The following is a 19653-nucleotide window of genomic DNA, read 5'->3' as shown; positions in this document are numbered from 1 at the left end:
AAAAGTAGTATTTGAGCCCATATATAATATTCCCTTCTCTTTTGATTTGTTTGTTTGTTTCTCACTTCAAGGGATGCACCTTTGTCTCTGCACCTCTGTCACTGTCTCTCTGAGGCTGAGATGTGAGATGTATTATCAGACTTTATTTTCAGCTCTCCCTGACTTCAGACCTTTTTTTTTTTAAGACTTTCAGTATCTCTTCTTGTCTCCCCCTCTTTTTTTCCTATTTCTGTCACTGATTGTCTTTGGACTTGTCATTTCTATGTTTGATGACTTGTAGATAAATATATACTACAGATATAAACTATTGTTGCTGGATAGATTAGTGCTGGGCCAATATAATATATTTATATGGTACTTTCCACATTAATAAATGGATTATCTCAACTGCTTTTCACAATAGTCTTCCAACACTTTCTCCATTTTGTATTCAAATATTTGATATTTGGAAATATTAAAGTAGCAGTATAAAATTACTCAGTAAATGGAAAAACTGAGATAAGTATAGCTGTTTTCTTGGGAGAGATAATGTATTTTTTGTCAGAGAAATTTAACTTTTATTTACTCAAGATCCTGGTGTACTGGGTATTTTTTAAATTTTTTTTTTAATCTCTGAGAAAATGTTTAGCTGACCATAGTATCAACCCTGTTATTTCAATAATTACTCAAATACTGATATTGCTTTCATTGTTATAACAGTATTTATTTTGTTTTCAATTAGGACACAATTACTTTATTTTAGACTAAAATAATACATTTTTGTATATATATGTTCACTTAAATGGCATTTGTGATAAATAATTTAACTTGTATATATGTACATTTACCACTTTGGCAGGCTCTTCCTTTCTTTTTGCAGCTCAGCAGTGTTAATTATTCTAATTCCTTGGTTTCTAAATTAAATGAAAGTCAAGATACTTTCAGTCCATCATATGAAACAGCACAATTTGGACCATTAGTTGAAAGATTAAACAGGTAAGCAAAGATGTTGAACGTAATAAAGAACCTGTAGCATTCTTTCCTTGAATTATTAATTTGACTTTTAATAGATACAAATATCTTTTGTTAGAAATGTAAGCAGACCTAAATATTACTTCTAGAAAAAAAACACTATCAGTAAAATGTAGCATTTCACTAAAACACTTATAAGTAATTATTTTCTAATGTGCACATTTACCTTTCATTTATTTATTTTAAAACATATTTGGAACCAAGGTGTTTTGTACCTGTTTTATAATCTCCATGGCTTACTTGCTTCTTTTGCTGTGTCGTATCATATTAATTTCTTTTTCATATTTATGATAGTTGATCAGTGTCTTATTTTTATTTTCTAGATGTCTGTATATAAACTCTAGTTATTTGTTTTAAATCCATTGAACTTGTCAAACCAGTTTGAATTACTCTTGGTAATTGTGGTGAGAAACCTTGACTCTGTAATCCTACCCATCTTCTTCATGGTAGTAAAAGGCAACACTATTCACTCAGCTGCTTAAGCCAAAATAAAAGTTGTCCTCGATTCCTTCCTTTTCTTCATCTTCCAATATACATTTCACCAACAAAGTATTGTCATTTCTGTATTCTGATAAACTTTAAAATTATTTACTTACATTTTCATCTCAAAGGGTTCCATCCCAGTCTAAGCAACCACTGCTTCTTGCCTGGAGAATTGTAATAGCCACAAAACAGTTCTTTTTGTTTTCTCTTTGTCCTGAGATAAATTTTTTTTACAACTTTATTAATGTATAAGCAACGTACAACAAAGTGAACTTATCTGAAATGTGCACTTCAATAAGTTTTGACCTGTGTTAAAAATAATGAACTTATTTATCATCTCCAGTAGTTTCTTGGGCACCTTTGTAATCGCTTCTTCTGGTCACTTCACATCCCTTACTCCCATCCCAAGACAACTGCTGATCTGCTTTCTGTCACTATTGATTAGTCTTTAAGTGGCATCATACAATATGTTCTCCCTTTTTTTTGTTTAGCTTTTTTCACTCAGCATAATTATTTTGAGATTCATCTATATTGTTTATTGTATATATCAATGTCTGTTTCTTTTTATTGCTGAGTAGTATTCCATTGTATGGACATAGCACAATTTATTCATCTGTTGATGGACATTTGGATGTTTTTCTCCCAGTTTTGGCTATTCCAAATAAAGCTACTATGGACATTGATACTGAAATCTTCGTTTGGACATATGCTTTCATTTATTTTGGGTAAATATTTACAAGTGGAATAGCTGGGTCATATGGTAGGTGTATGTTTAACTTTTCAAGAAACTGACAAACTGTTCTCCCAAGTGATTTGTGTCATTTTTATATTCCCATGAGCAATGAGTGAGAGTTCCATTTGCAACACATACTTGACAACACTTGGTACAATCAGTTTTTTTAAATTTACACCATTCTAGTCAACATGTAATGGTGTCTCATTGGGGTTTTAATTTTGCATTTCCCTAATGACTAATGATGTTAGCATCTTTTCATGTGCTTCCTAGCCATTTATGTATCTTTGGTGAAATGCTTACCCTTTTCGTTTTCTTAATGGTGTCTTTTTGACACCAAACTTTTTTACAAAGGTTTTAATTTTGATGAAATCACACTTATTAATTTTTTAATTTATGAATCATGCATATGGTGTCAAAGTTAACAAATCTTTGCCTAAGACAAGGCCAGGAAGATTGTCTCTTACGTTTTCTTCTGTCTTGTAGTTTTCAATCTGATATTTTTTATTTTATTTTATCTTTAAATTTATTTTATTTATTTATTTTTAGCTGTTTTGGGTCTTCATTGCTGTGTGCAAGCTTTCTCTAGTTGCGGCGAGCGGGGGCTACTCTTTGTTGAGGTGCACAGGCTTCTCATTGCGGTGGCTATTCTTGTTGTGGAGCACAGGCTCTAGGCACACAGGCCTCAGTAGCTGTGGCACATGGGTTCAGTAGTTGTGGCTTGTGAGCTCTAGAGCACAGGCTCAGTAGTTGTGGCGCATGGGCTTAGTTGCTCCGTGGCATATGGGGATCTTCCTGGACCAGGGCTTGAATCCATGTCCCCTGCATTGGCAGGCGGATTCTTAACAACTGCGCCACCAGGTAAGCCCTCAATCTTTTTTTTTTTTTTTTTTTGCGGTATGCAGGCCTCTCCCGTTGCGGAGCACAGGCTCCGGACGCACAGGCTCAGCGGCCATGGCTCATGGGCCCAGCCACTCCATGGCATGTGGAATCCTCCCGGACCGGGACATGAACCCGCGTCCCCTGCATCGGCAGGCAGACTCTCAACCAGTGTGCCACCAGGGAAGCCCCTCAATCTAATATTTTTGAGTTAATTTTTATGTATGGTGTGAGGTAAGGATTTAATTTCACCATTTGCATTTGTGGAAAGAGAAGAATAACTTCTCCCCACTGAGTGCTTTGAGACTTTTGTTGAAAATTAATTGACCAAAAATATGTTTTGTTTTCCCTGTAATCTCAATTCTGTTTTATTTATCAATCATGTCTATCTTTGTTTGTCACACTGTATACTAAAGCTTTAGTATAAGTTTTGAAATTGGGACTTGTGTTAGTCCTCCAATTTGTTCTTCTTTTTCAAAAGTGTTTTAGGTTGTCTTAGCCCTTTGCATTTTCATATAAGTTTTAGGATCACCTGGTCAGTTTCTGGGGAAAAAAAAACTTTAATTGGATTTTTATAGGGATTGTGTTGAATCTATAGATCAATTTGGGAGAAATTTTAACATTTTAACAATCAAATTTAACAATTTTAACAAAGTGATTCTTCCAATCCATGAGCATGAAATGTTTCTCCTAATCGATTTTTCTGTATGTCATAGGAGCTTTATTCTTAATAGCCCCAAACTTCAACTAACCCAGAAGTCCATTAAGAATAGAATATTATATAATATTCATGTAATGGAATAGTACATGGAAAAGAAAAAGAATGGACTGCTAATGTATGTAATAGCAAGCAAGAACATGAATAAATCTCAACACAAAAAGAGAACCATTGTATAATTCAATTTAAATGAAGCTCAAAGACAGGCTAAAATAATGTATAGCAACAGTAATCAGAATGGTGGTTACTTTTGAGAGGTATGGACTTGGAGGGACATGAGAGAGCCTTCCAGTGTGTTTGAAGTGTGATTTTCTTTCTCTCCAGCTTTAATGACATAACTGACAAATAAAAATTATATATATTTAAAGTGTTCACTGTGATGATTTAATATACATACACATTTTGAAATGATTACCACAATCAAGCTAATTAACACATCCATCACCTCACATAGTTACCAGTATTGTATGTGTGGTAAGACCACTTAAGATCTACTCTTAACAAATTTCCAGTGTAAATATAGTATTAAGAACTATAGTCACCATGCTGTACACTAGATCCCCAGAACTTATTCATCTTATAACTAGAAATTTGTACCCTTTGACCAATATTTCCCATTTCTCCCACTTCCCAGCCCCTGGCAACCACCATTCTACTCTCTGCATTTTTGAGTTTGGCTTTTTAGATTCTACATATAAGTAAGATATACAGTATTTATCTTTCTGTGTCTGACTTTTCACTTAGCAAAATATCCTCCATGTTCTTTCATGTTGTCACAAATAGAAGGATTTTCTTTTTTTTTTTTTTTTTGCGGTACGCGGGCCTCTCACTGTTGTGGCCTCTCCTGTTGCGGAGCACAGGCTCCGGATGCACAGGCTCCGTGGCCATGGCTCACGGGCCCAGCTGCTCCATGGCATATGGGATCTTCCCGGACCAGGGCACAAACCTGTGTCCCCTGCATCAGCAGGTGGACTCTCCACCACTGTGCCACCAGGGAGGCCCAGGATTTTCTTTTTATGGCTGAATAATACTCTATTTTATTTAATCTTCTTTAATTTTTCTCAGTAATGTACAGTAGTTTTCAATGTATAAGCCTCATGGTTATATTGTTAAATTTATTCCTACATATTTAATTCATTTTATGTTGTTGTGATGGGAATTATTTTCTTTTTTTTAAGTTTTATTGAAGTATAGTTGATTTATACTGTGTTAATTTCTGCTGTACAGCAAAGTGACTCAGTTATACACACACATACATATATATGTGTATATATATACACACATATATATATATTCTTTTCCATATTCTTTCCCATTATGTTTTATCACAGGATATTGAATATAGTTCCCTGTTCTGTACAGTAGGACCTTGTTGTTTATCCATCCTATATATAATAGTTTGCATCTACTAATCCCAAACTCCCAATCCTTCCCTCCCCCCCAGCAGCCCCTTGGCAACCACAAGTCTGTTCTCTATGTCTGTGAGTCTGTTTCTGTTTCATAGATATGTTCATTTGTGTCATATTTTAGATTCCACATATAAGTGATATCATATGGTATGTCTCTCTCTTTCTGACTTACTTCACTTAGTGTGATAATCTCTAGGTCCATCCATGTTGTTGCAAGTGGCATTATTTTATTCTTTTTTATGGCTGACTGATATTCTATTACATATATATCTTAATCCATTCATCCATCAGTGGACATTTAGGTTGTTTCCATGTCTTGGCTATTGTAAGTAGTGCTGCTATGAATATAGGAGTGCAGGTATCTTTTTGAATTATATTTTTTTCTGGGTATATGCCAGGAAGTGGGATTGCTAGATCATATGGCAACTCTATTTTTAGGTTTTTTGAGGAACCTCCATACTGTTTTCCAGAGTGGCTGTACCAAATTACATTCCTACCAATAGCGTAGGAGGGTTCCCTTTTATCCACAACCTCACCAGCATTTATTTGTAGCCTTTTTAATGATGGCCATTCTGAATGGTGTGAGGTTATACTTCATTGTAGTTTTGATTTGCATTTCACTAAGAATTAGCAATGTTGAGCATATTTTCGTGTGCCTATTGGCCATATGTATGTCTTCTTTGGAGAATTGTCTATTTAGGTCTTCTGCCCATTTTTTGATTGGGTTATTTTTTTGTTGTTACTGAATTGTAGGAGCTGCTTGTATATTTTGGAAATTAAGCCCTTGTCAGTTGTATTATTTGCAAATATTTTCTCCTAATCCATAGTTTGTCTTTTCATTTTGCTATGGTTTCCTTTGCTGTGCAAAAGCTTACAAGTTTGATAAGATCCCATTTGTTTATTTTTGCTTTTATTTCTATTGCCTTGGGAGACTGACCTAAGAAAACACTGGTACAATTTATGTCAGAGAATGTTATAACTATGTTCTCTGCTAGGAGTTTTATGGTGTCTTGTCTTATATTTAAGTCTTTAAACCATTTTTGAGTTTATTTTTGTGTATGGTGTGAGGGTGTGTTCTAACTTCATTTATTTACATGTGGCTGTCCAAATTTCCCAATACTACTTGCTGAAGAGACTGTCTTTTATTGTGTATTCTTGCCTCCTTTGTCAAAGATTAATTGTCCATAAGCGTGTGGGTTTATTTCTGGGCTCTCTATTCTGTTCCATTGATCCATATGTCTGTTTTTGTGCCAATACCACACTGTTTTGATTACTGTAGCTTTGTAGTATTGTCTGAAGTCTGGGAGGGTCATGTCTCCTGCTCTGTTCTTTTTCCTCAGGATTGTTTTGGCAATTCTGGGTCTCCCATGGTTCCATATAAATTTTAGGATTATTTGTTCTAGTTCTGTGAGAAATGTCATGGGTAATTTGATAGAGATCACCTTAAATCTGTAGATTGCTTTGAGTAGTGTGGCCATTTTAACAGTATTAATTCTTCCATTCCAAGAACATGGGATATCTTTCCATTTCTTTGCATTATTTTTAAGATTTCCTTTATTAGTGTTTTGTAGTTCTCAGCATATGTCTTTCACCTCCTTGGTGAGGTTGATTCCTAAGTTTTGTGTGTTTTTTATGTGATTTTAAAAGGTATTGATTTTTTTACATTCCCTTTCTGATATTTCATTGTTAGTATAAAGAAATTCAACTGATTTCTGTGTGTTAATCTTGTATCCTGCTACCTTGCTGAATTTATCAATTCTAGTAGTTTTTGTATGGAGTCTTTAGGGTTTTCTATATATAATATCATGTCATCTGCATATAATGACAATTTTACCTCTTCCCTACCATGTGAATACCTTTTATTTCTTTTTCTTTTCTGATTGCTGTGGCTAGGACTTCCAATACTATGTTGAAGAGAAGTGATGAGCGTGGGCATCCTTGTCTTGTTCCACATTTTAGCGGGAAGGCTTTCAGCTTTTCACCATTGAGTATTATATTGGCTGTGGGTTTGTCATAAAAAGCTTTTATTATGTTGAGATATGTTCCCTCTATACCCACTTTTGTAAGGGTTTTTATCATTAATGGATGTTGAATTTTATCAGATGCTTTTTCTGAATCTATTGAGATGATCATGTGGTTTTTATCTTTTCTTTGGTTGATGTGGTGTATCACATTGATTAATTTGCATATGTTGAACCATCCTTGTGACCCTGAGATGAATCCAACTAGGTCATGGTGTATGATCTTTTTTATGTGTTGGATTTGGTTTGCTAATATTCTGTTGAAAATTTTTGCATCTATAGTCATCAAAGATGTTGGCCTGTAATTTTCTTTTTACTAAAAAACGAATGGATCAATGATGAAATCAAGGAAGAAATTTTAAAATGCCTTGAGGCAAATGACAATGCAAACACAACCAAACAAAATCTATGGGATGCAGTAAAAGCAGTTCTTAAAGGAAAGTTCATAGCAGTACAGGTCTTCTTTAAGAAACAAGACAAATGTCAAATAAACAACCTAACCCACCACCTAAAAGAATTAGAAAAAGAAGAACAAACAAAACCTAAAGTTAGCAGAAGAAAGCAGATAATAAAAATCAGAGAGGAAATAAATAAAATAGAGATTAAAAACAATAGGAAAAAATCAGTATAACCAAGAGTTGCTTCTTTGAAAGGGTAAACAAAATTGACAAACCTCTGGCCAGGCTCACGAAGAAAAGAGAGAAAACCCAAATAATGAAAATAAGAAATGAAAGGAGAAATCATAACTGATACCACAGAAATACAAAAATCCATAAGAGATTACTATGAACAATTATATGCCAACAAATTTGACAACCTAGAAGAAATGGACAACTTTCTAGAAACATACAGCTTGTCAAGACTGAGTCAAGAAGAAAATGATAACTTGAACAGAACAATCACTAGAAATGAAATAGAATCTGTAATTAAAAATACAAAAACAAGAAACAACTCCCTACAAACATAAGTCCAGGGCCAGATGGCTTCACAGGTGAATTCTACCAAACATACAAAGAACTTGTACTGATCCTTCTCAAACTCTTCCAAAAGATTGAAGAGGAAGGAACACTCCCAAAGACATTCTATGAAGCCATCACCATCACTCTGATACCAAAACCAGACAAAGACACTACCAGAAAAGAAAATTACAGGCCAATATCTTTGTAATTATTTTGTTAATATTATTTTTGGATTATTCATTGCTAGTATATAGTTATACAATTTTGTATATTGAAATTGTATCCTTTGACCTTGCTGTATTATTAGTTCTACTAGTAGTTTTATGAGTTCTTTAGGATTTTCACCATATTGGATTATGCTGTCTATAAATATAGATATTTTTACCTTTCCCCTTTCAATCTGAATGCCTTTTGCTTCTTTTTGTTGCCTGACTGCAGTGACTTGAACCTCTAATACAGTGCTGAATAGCAGTGGCAAGAGTGAGCATGTTTACGTTGTTCTGAGTCTTAGGGAAAAGCATTTAACCTTTCACTGTTAAGAATGATATTAGCTTTAGGTTTTTTGTAGGTGCCCTTTGTCAGGTTGCCCTCTATTCCTAGTTTATTGAAAGTTTTTATCATGGATTTTTGCCAAATGCTCATTCTGTGTCCCTTGAGATTATCATGTTTTTTTTCTTTATTCTATTAATATATATATATTACCTTATTTTCAAATGTTAAACCACCTTGCCTTCCTGTGATAAAGGCTGCTTAATTATGTTACAGAACCCATTTCATAAAATGCTGGATTTATTTTGCTAATTTTTTAATGATTTTTACATCTATATTCATGGGAAATATTGGTCTGAATTTTTCTTTTCCTTTGATGTCTTTGTCTGGCTTTGGTAACAGAGTAATACTTCTGGCTTCATAGAACAAGTTGGAAAGCATTTCCTCCTCTATTTAATGGAAGAATTTGTGGAGGACTGGTTATTTCTTCTTTAAGTATTTTTGCACCTGGCCTTTTCTTAGTGGAAAGACATTTAACTAATAATTCTTTTTATTTTTAGTTGTTATAGGTCTAATCAGATTTTAAAATTTCTTCTTGAGTACTTTGTGTTAATGTGTGTTTTTATAGGAATTCATCCATTTCATCTAAGTTGTATAATTTGTTTGCATAAAGTTGTTCATAGTATTCCCTTGAAATCCTTTTAATTTCTATAAAGTAAGTGTTGATATCCTTGTTTAACCTGTTTAATTCCAGATCTGTGTCTTTTCTACTTTTTTTCTTGGTCAGTATAACTAAAGATTTGCTAATTTTATTTGCTAAGTTTTGAGTTTCATCAATTTTCTCTATTTTTTTTTCTATTCCATTTCTGCCCTAATGTTTATCATTTTCTTTTTCTACTTACTTTGGATTTAGTTTGGCCTCCTTTTGTTTCTAGTTTCTTAAGGTGTAAGCTTAACTTATTGATTTGATATTTTTCATTTAAATTTTTGACATTTAAATATTTTGACATTTAAATATTTTTCATTTAAATATTTGACATTTAAATCTGTAAAGCAGTGCTTAGAGGTCAACCAATGATTAGTTGAAGGTTGTGTTTAAACACCTTGAGCTAATAAGACTTCCTCCTGGGCATAAGACCTTACATTCAGCCAGGTATGAGTGGATACCTCACATTCAGCCAGGATGAGTGTTATTTTTCAAAGACATTTTGAAAAATGTCTTTGAGTGGCATTGTTTCCAACTAGAAGTTTGCTGTCATTCTTATCTTAATATCTGTGTATATAATATAATTTTCTGTTTTTAAGATTCTTTTATCGTGGATTCTCTACCACAGATTTTTTATGGTGGCTTTCTCTCCATTAGGGTTAGGATGTTTGTTTTCTATTTCTTGTATTTGGACTGCGCTGAGCGTCTTGGATCTGTGGACTTCTTATTGTTTTTACAAAATTTGGAAAAAATTCAGTCATTAATTTTTCAAATATTTTTTACATATTTTTTCTGATTGCTCTCTCCTGTGTGTGCTCACAGCCTTATACATGTTTGCAGCTTTCCAGACCACCAGTGATGGCTGAGAGTTTATGAAAACGTATTTGTTTTCTAGATCTCTCCATGAAATTTCTTGATCGTTTTTTGCTTTCTCCAAGTATTATAGCCTTAGGCAGCTGCAATGTTAGCCTATCCTGATGGTCTGCCACCAAGATAATGATCGATTTTGACAAATTCCCTGGTCATGGGGCTCCCCCATACCCACCTCCAAGCTGCCTAGCCTTGGTAGTGCTACCAGCCATGGAGCTGGGGATGGAGGGAAGCAGCCCAAGGCTAAAACTCCACAGACTCCCACTTTTCCTACTAAGGTTTAGTAGTTTTACCTCCTTCTCAGTTTACTGTATACCTTTGGTCACTCCCCAGATTCTGAAATAGTTTTTTTTGCAAATGTTATTTGGTTCTGTTGTTGCTTAGAGTGGGGAAGAATTTGCCAAGTTTCTCTATCAATTCCAGAGGTCCCGCTCCTCATAGATTAATTTTTTTAATGTTAAATCAGTCTTGTGTTCCTGAGATAAACCCCACTTGGTCACAGCATGCTATCCTGGTTATGCATTCTTGGATTTGATTTGCTAAAATTTTGTTAGGAATTTTTGAAAGATATTGTTTTCTAGGTTTCTTTTTATTTTAATATCTTGGTCTGATTTTGATATCAGCCTAATGCCAATGTCATAGAATGAGTTGGGAAGTAACCCCTCCTATGTAATTTTCTGAAAGTTTGTGTAGCTTTGGTATAATTTACTCCTTAAATGTCTGGCAGAGTTCATCACTGAGGAGTTCTTTTTGTGGGAATGTTTATTTTTTACTATAAATTTCATTTCTTACTAGATACAGGCTAGTCAGATTATTTTTAGTGAGATTTGATAATTTGTATTGAATGAAAAAAGTATTCATTTAATCTGTTGTAGAATTTATTGACTTCAAGTTATTCATAATATCCCCTTACAATGCATTTAACATCTTTAACATCTGTAGTGATGTCTTTTCTCTCATTGATAACATCTTCTCCTTTTTTTCTCCTGATTATTCTGATTAGGGACTTACCAAGTTTACTTATCTTCTAAACGAATTAACTTTCAATTTCACATATTTCTTATTTTTCTAGTATTCATTTCATTGAATTCTGCTTTTATTTCCATTTGTCTATTTAACTTGGATTTAATTTGCTCTTTTTTTTCTGGTTTCTTAAGGTGAAAGCTGAGGTCATTGATTTGAGACCATTTTTTCTTTTCTGTGTGTGTGTGTGTGTGTGTGTGTGTGTGTGTGTGTGTGTGTTTAGTGCTATCAGTTTCCCATTAACCACTGCTTTTGCTATATCCTACAAGTTTGATATGTTTTGTTTTAATTTTCATTCAGTGAAAAAAATTATAATTTTCCTTTTGATTTCATTTACAATCCATTAATTATTTAGAAGTTTGTTGTTTGGTTCCTAGAAACCTCAAGGCTTTTCTGTTATCTTTCTAAATTAATTATATTGTGGACAAGGAAGATGCTTTATGTGATTTGAATCCTTTCAAATTTATTGAAATGTATTACTGTTAAGAATATCATTTACATTTAATGTGACAATTGATATGGTTGGGTTTAAGTCTGTTCTCTTGCTATTTGTTTTTTCTTTGTCCCATATAATTTTGTTCCCCTTCCCTCTTTTTCTGCCTTTTGAGTATTTTGTATGACTTAATTTATCCCTTTTGTTGGCTTATTAGATATAACTCTGTTTTTTGTTTTTCAGTGATTGCTTTAGATTTTATAGTATATATTTAATTTATCATGGACTGTCTTCAAGTTATATTATGCCAATTCAAATATAATATGAGACTTATAATGGTATGCTTCTGTTTCTTTCCTTTAGCCTTTGTGTTGTTGTATTCATACATTTTACTTATATATATGTTATAAATCCATTATTGTTCTTTTTGTTTTAGAGAGAGTTAAAAAATAAGAAAACAATTTTTTATATTCAGTTCAAATTTATCATTTTTGGTGGTCATTATTTTGTGCAGCTCTAGATTTACATCTGGTGACATTTTCCTTCTGTTTAAAAGACTTTCTTTAACATTTTTTATAGTGTGGGTCTGCTGGTGATTAATTCATCTCGTATATTTTTAAGTCTTTATTGTTCTCTTCTTTTTGAAAAATGTCTTTGAGTACCATTGTTTCCAACTAGAAGTTTGCTGTCATTCTTAATATCTGTGTATATATAATATACAATTTTCTCTGTTTTTAAGATTTTTCATGATGGATTCTCTACCACAGATTTTCTACTGTGGATTTCTCTCCATTAAGATTAGGATGTTTGTTTCCTATTTCTTGTGTTTGGGATGTGTTGAGCTTCTTGGATCTGTGGACTTATTGTTTTTACAAAATTTGGAAAAAATTCAGTCATTAATTTTTCAAATATTTTTTCTGATTCCTCTCCTCTCTTCTTTGGGATCCCAAATAATATGTAAAGTAGTCCAACTGAAGTTTTGTAACAGTTTGCTGATGCTCTATTCATTTTCCATTTTTTTCCTCTCCTTTCATTTTATATATATTGTTAGATCTTCAAATTCACTAATTGTATCTTCTTTGGTATCTAATACTGGTAAATTTATTCAGTGTATTTTTCATCTCTAGAAATTTGATTTAACTCTTTATTTTCCTTGTATCTATTCAATATGCTCAATCTTTCCTTTAGCTTCTTGAATATAGGGAACATAGGATAACTCTCTTAATGTCTTTGTCTATAAATTATATCATTTTGTGTCATTTCTTAGTCTATTTCTAATAACTGATTTTCCTCCTCATTACAGATTGTAACTTTCTGCTTCTTTGCATTCTTGCGAATTTTGTTTAGATTCTATACATTGTGAATTATCTTTTTGGTTTCTGGAAATCTTGTAATCCTATAGATCATCTTAAGCTTAGTTCTGGGATACAGTTCAGTTACTTGGAAGTAGTATGATTTTATTGAGGGTTGCTTTAAACTTTGTTAAGCAGGACCAGATACACCTTCAGTCTGTGGTTAATTTGCCCTCTGCTGAGGCTATACTCTTCTGAGTCCTCTCCAATTTCCTTTGAATTACAAGGTTTTCCACTCTGGTTGATGAGAACACAAAATTTTCCCATCTTTGTGTGAGTTCCTGGAATTGTTCCATCTTCTCATGTTGGGTGGTTCTTTTCCCAGCCTTGACTAATTGCTTCATATGTGTGTGCTGGTCAGTACTTGGTTACAGATTTGAGAACTCTCTGTAGATCTCTGGAGCTTCCTTTTTTTGAAACACACTCCTTCATGGTACTCTGCCCCATGAACTCTATTTTCTGTAGTCTCCCTGAACCCCCAGCCCTATTTCCTCAAGAAGGGTAATCTGTGGGCTCTGACTAGGTTTCCCCTCCAAGTATTCAAGTATTCTGTGGCTTGGATACACTCTCAAGGTAGTAAGCTAGGAGCAGTTATAGGGTTCATTTGATTTGTTTTCTCTCTTTCAGGGATCATTATCCTGTTCTACCTGATGGCCCATGTCTGAAAATTATTGTCTCATGTATTTTGTCTAGTTTTTTAATTTGGTCAGTTGGGAGGATAAATCTGGTTCTTTTTACTTCATTTGGGTAGTCAGAAGACCTGAAATTCATATGCACCCAGCAATCAGACTGATATTTTCCAAGGCAGAAGGCAGTCGATTTTACTTTTGTACTGGAACCTTTCAGTGCTTTTTTTTTTTTTTTAACATCTTTATTGGGGTATCATTGCTTTACAATGGTGTGTTAGTTTCTGCTTTATAACAAAGTGAATCAGTTATACATATACATATATTCCCATATCTCTTCCCTTTCAGTGTTTTTTTATTGGTCTTTTCAGAAATAAAGCTCTGCATGATTTTTGGCCCTTTTGTACCTTTTAAGCCTTAAGTCATAAGTTTTCTTTTACTGATTCTAATCTAGCTTTATTCCTCCTCTTTTCATTTCCCAAACATGCTGCAGACCTTGCATTTGTTATTATTCCATTCCCCAGGGTGTGCTTACTCCTTTCTTCACATGTCTAATCATTCTGTACTTTTAGCTTATTTATCACTTCCTTATTAGGGACTTTCCTGACCAAACTATCTGAAACATGACCTCCAACATGTTATTCCATCACGTGATTTTGTAGCACTTGTAAAGGCACTATAATTATCTTTATTTGTTTAATTCTTTATTTCTTTTATTGTACTTATTAATGGCTAATTATCTTATTTGTTTAATATATTTGTTCACTAGAATATAAGCTGTATTGTCTCCTTACCACATAGTAGGCATACATTAAATTTCTGTTGAATACTCTTTATTTATATAATAAATTTATCCCTATTTTTGTACATAATTTTCATGAATTCTATATTTATCTATAGGAAAAATTAAATTGTTAAACTGGATGGATTTATCTTAATAAGACTTTAAAATTTTTAGCATCATGTCTCTCATTTGTACAAGTAACAATTCTTGCCAACATTTGGTCCCCAACTCAAATGCCACCTGCCTGATTTTTCTCAGTCAAAAGAATTTCTATGTACTATAGTGACAATTTACTGTAGGATAGCACTTTTCACTTTCTAATTTTTTCTTGCTTCTTCTAGGCTATTTCTTGTGAGCAATGACTGCACTCTACACTTCTGTATTGCCCACATCTTTTGAGTTAGTGATTATCCTGAGTCTGAATGCTTAAGATACCCTTTTAAAATGATGATTTACATTTTGTAGTATGCTTTCTAACTTACTAAGTGCTTTTAAATTTATTTTCTTATTTAGAGTAATAGAAATTTCTCTGCTGTTAATGGTGTATATTATTGTATACTATAGGTTATGCCTTTTGGTAATAACAGAGTAGCATTTTTCTGCCCAAAATACCAATAAGACCCATATTAAGAAATAATGTAGGATCATGATCTGTGTGCATTCATGGACAAAACATCTCTGTCTCCTTAATACCAAAATGAAATATTTTATCTCTCTGTCCCCAACACATGGCGCACTGCCTAGAACAGAGTAGGTGTACTTGCTCATTAAATATTTAATAAATTAATTATAAATAAAATTGGAACTCAATCAGAGTTTCAGCAGTCTGTGTTTTTTCTAAATTTCTTTGGTACCTCCAATCTCTGGAACAAAACCAACCCCAAGTAAATTTGTAGATAGTCAAAGGCAACAAAATTCATAATACCTTGATTTCTAATTACTTTCCATGATAACTTTGATTCTTTAATACAAGTTGGACATAACTTAGAATTATGATTTATAATAATTTATAATAATTATACATTAGAAGGGAATTTGCAAGCTATCTGGTCTAACATTTTCATCTAATCCATCTTATCTCTTGGCTTTATTACTTACGTATGCATTTGTAGTTATATTGCTCTTCCTTGGGAACTTCAGAGATAGTTTGAGTTCCTTGTTAGGTTGAGAAATATCTGATTTAATGTTCTCATAACAATTTTATTTGACATTTTAATACTAAGGGTAATTATTTTCTCTGAACAGTCTTCAAAGTGTCTTTCTCTGGTTAAATGGAGTGGCATTTATGTACAGTGTTTGCCTAGGTAATTCTCTAGATGTTTTGTTTTTGTTAATAAATATTTTGTTTTGTTAATAAAACAGTAAATTGAACCACATACTAGTTTTTCATGTTGCAGTACTAAACTAAGTGTAGATTATTTTTATACTCACTAAGATATTAGAAGAGGTTATTAACACATTTCCACCCAAAGCAGTATTATTTATTTAAATTTTAAAAATGTAAACATGGTCCATTTAAATGTTAGCAGCTACTCAATATGTTCTGTAAGATTTAACTTCACATGTTTCTAAATTAGAATGCTCTATGCTTTTCTTGATAAATATGTTTTTATTTATCCTGAAGTCCAGAAAATAGAAATTTCCTTACTAGGAGACCTGCTATAGTTGTAGGTGAATATTGTGGAAGCATGGATGAAAGAAGACAGTCAGATTTCATTACTGAAAAAAATTCATTACAACATATTTGGGGAGAAAATAGAAAAAAGTTTTCTAATGAAGATATGAACCAGCCAACCCCAAACCTTCTATCAAATAACTGTGACTCTTTTATTAGTGAAAATATGATCAACTTATTAAACATAGATCAACAGAAGATAAAGAAAACCTTTGACAAGTGTCATTATGACAGTGCAGTCATTAGTTCTGATAAAAACCATTTCACTGATAGTTGCATTAGAAGTATTTTTACAGATCCAGAGTTGACTTCTAGTAATTCTACTTTTAATAAATCAAGTTTTCCAGAAAAGTGTCGACCAAACAAGAATTGTCAGAAAGAGTACAACAATAATGAAAGAAATAATTTTAGTACATCTTTTGAGAAGGATTGTTACCCAGCCAGCTCTGAAAAAAAAGGTTGGTGTTATAGATGGAAAGTGTAATAATCTATTGGGGCTTTTTGTTTGTTTGTTTTCAGTTTTAATGAATATCCGTGTGTGTGTGTGTGTGTGTGTGTGTGTGTGTGTGTGTGTGTGTGTGTTTGGGGGAACATGAAATTAAAAATAGAATGACATTCTATTATATGACATTGTGGACCAGTGGCATCCCTCTATATGGGTCATGCTAATAAGCTTCAAATTAAAAAATAGAAATCGTCTATGCTAAAGTTTTATTTCAATACATACTTTTATTTTTAAAGGAAAATTTGAAAGTGATTACCAAGAGAAGACATCCCAGAAAAAAAATCAGAAATATTCAGTGAACCATATGTAAGTTTTTAGGTAAATTTGGGGAATGCAAATTGGGATCTAATATAATGCTTGTTTAAGGATTAAACTGATACAAAGTGAGGTAGGCATAATGCTGTCTGAGGGTGGGCAGACTGGCCTCAAAAATCAATTGTCAGACCTTGGTAATATCACCCTAGTTGAGAGTTTGGTCCTCATATTCACCAGTGCAAAAATATCTTCTTATCTGAATCATAGTGTTAATTAGATTTGAGAAAACTGACTTATGTGTTCAGGAAATTTATTTACCCACCAGAATGTCAATTTATTAATTTACAATAAGAAATAGGTGACATATATAGGAATGCTTACTGGCATAATTTTCGTACTGAATATTTTCTACCTTTTGGCAGCTTGCCATGGGAAGGTTGCTTGGTTAATATAGAATCAGAACAAGGGAGTAATAGAATTCAAATGTTAATGGCATAAACAAGCATATCAACAATGTATGGGACTGACATTATAGGAAATTAAAGAAGACTTGTCGTTTCAGAATATACCTAACTTTCTCAGTAATAATTATGATTTAATCAAATCTTCGTAATTGAAAATCATGAATTAGAATAGATTTTTATTTTGGAAGTACTTTCTTATGGAAATATGTAAAATATCTGTAATACAAAGAATTATTAGATGCCATTTTTATGGCATTGGCACAACAAATTAATTAAAAAATAGATTCACCACATTTAATAAAATCAACAACTTAGGTTCTTTGTTGTCAAACCTCCAAATATTCAGAAACTTATGAATGAAAAACAGGATGTTAAAACTTGAATTTTAAAACATATTTTATGAAAGTGATTTAGAACATGGCTTCCAAACCTGTGTGAAGATCCTCATCACTTGAGGGTTTTTTTTTCCTAATAAATTTATTTATTATTTATTTTTGGCTGCATTGGGTCTTCATTGCTGCACGTGGGCTTTCTCTAGTTGCGGTGAGCAGGGGCTTCTCTTCGTTGCAGTGCGCAGGCTTCTCATTGTGGTGGCTTCTCTTGTTGCAGAGCATGGGCTCTAGGCATGAGGGCTTCAGTAGTTGTGGCTTGTGGGCTCTAAAGCGCAAGCTTAGTAGTTGTGGCGCATGGGTTTAGCTGCTCTGTGGCATGTGGGACCTTCCCAGACCAGGGATTGAACTCATGTCCCCTGCATTGGCAGGTGGATTCTTAACCACTGCGCCACCAGGGAAGCCCAAGGGGTGATTTTAAAATACAAAATATCAAGTTTGACCTACACAAAATAAATAGGCTCCTTAAGATAGAGCTTATGAATCCTTATCTTTTAAAAAACTTCTCTTATAATTCTGATCTTTAACCAACTTTGGGAATCATAATTTAGAACAATAATTTTCAGAGGGAATAAAACACACTCTAATACTGTCTTATTTAAAACCCTTAGGGGTAATATCCCTTTGGAAGAATTGTGTTCTAAGCAATCATGGGACTTTGGAATTGGTGAGGTAAAGTACATCTTACATTATCTTTCCAATTAAGTAAGTTGTATTATCATGTCTTATTTTAGTATTTAAAATTTACTTTGATTTAAGGTTAGCTCTTTCTGAAAATTTTCTTTTTAGGGTAACTTTTTTTAATATATTTTTTTACTCTGGGGAAATTATAGCTTAGATTGAGAAATAAAATTAACAACATTTCAGAAACTGTAATGTGCCTTATTTTAGTCAAACCAATATAGATGCATTTAACGTTTTTTCTCTAAGTCCTATAAAATTTATTCCAAGATGAAATTTCTTTAGGTTTAATTGTGTTACAGGTGAAAATAGTTATATATTTAAAACATATATAAACACTGGTTACCTAAGTTGTAATTCCTGCTCATAATAAGGGTGTATGATTCAGTCATTCAAAAAACAATACACATTCTTTTCAAGAGCGCATGGGACATTCTCTAGGATAGGTCACATACTAGGACACGGAACAATAAACAGTTAAGGAACAAGCACAAAGATGTAAAATATAGCATAAAAAACCCACAAAAGAGAAGGGAGTAAAAAAATGTAGATATTTTAAAATGTGTTTGAAATTAAATGACTATCAGTTTAAAACAAGTACAGTAAGTCCCCTACATATGAACCTTCAAGTTGAGAACATTCAAAGATGCAAATATGCATTCACATGTCCAATCACATAAATTAATTCATGTGTCTGGCATACATTGTTACATGTATGTGTCTTCTAAAAGTGGTTGTGCTTTTGTGTACTTTACAGTACAGTATAGAGTATAGTAGTACAGTGTCTTTATTTCAAGCCCAGGCTGTCTGGAAGCAAGTATAAAAGCAGCGGTGATGTATCAGGTACTGCTAAGAAGCACCAATTGATAACAATAGAATTGAAAGCCGAGAGAAAGGCTGAAGAGAGAAAAGAGGAAGAAGAAGTAACTGAAGAAGAACCAAAGAGATTCACAATGCAGGAAATTTGGTAAGGGGATTTTCTTTATTTGAGGAGGCACTGTTAGTTTTTGAGGCAGAGGACCCGAACTTAGGACATGAAAGTTGCAGCAGCCGTTCAGAATGCAATCCAGTGCTACTGTGTCATCTATGATGAGAAAAAAAGAGCTACTACCCGCCAGAAATCACTGGATCTTTTGTTCAAGAGGATAGATAGAATTGAATCCAGCAAGGAACCAGAACTTTTGTCAT

The 19653-nt window shown here is 33.1% G+C and overlaps 1 protein-coding gene across 1 annotated transcript in view; it reads left to right on the top strand.

Annotated features, from left to right (window-relative positions):
- The window catches only part of REDIC1 (regulator of DNA class I crossover intermediates 1), a gene marked incomplete at its 3' end in the record, with an annotated part of 103212 nt that overhangs the window by 45619 nt on the left and 37940 nt on the right, over nucleotides 1–19653 (top strand). The window contains 4 exon segments of the mRNA XM_079935886.1: nucleotides 860–975; nucleotides 16121–16629; nucleotides 16913–16982; nucleotides 18396–18456. Of these exon segments, the coding sequence (XP_079792012.1) occupies nucleotides 860–975; nucleotides 16121–16629; nucleotides 16913–16982; nucleotides 18396–18456 (756 nt within the window).

The sequence above is a fragment of the Stenella coeruleoalba genome, assembly GCF_951394435.1.
Source record: "Stenella coeruleoalba genome assembly, chromosome: 11".
Classification (NCBI taxonomy): Eukaryota; Metazoa; Chordata; class Mammalia; order Artiodactyla; family Delphinidae; genus Stenella; species Stenella coeruleoalba.
Note: the sequence above shows the minus strand (reverse complement) of the source record. Positions and strands in the feature narration are given on the sequence as shown.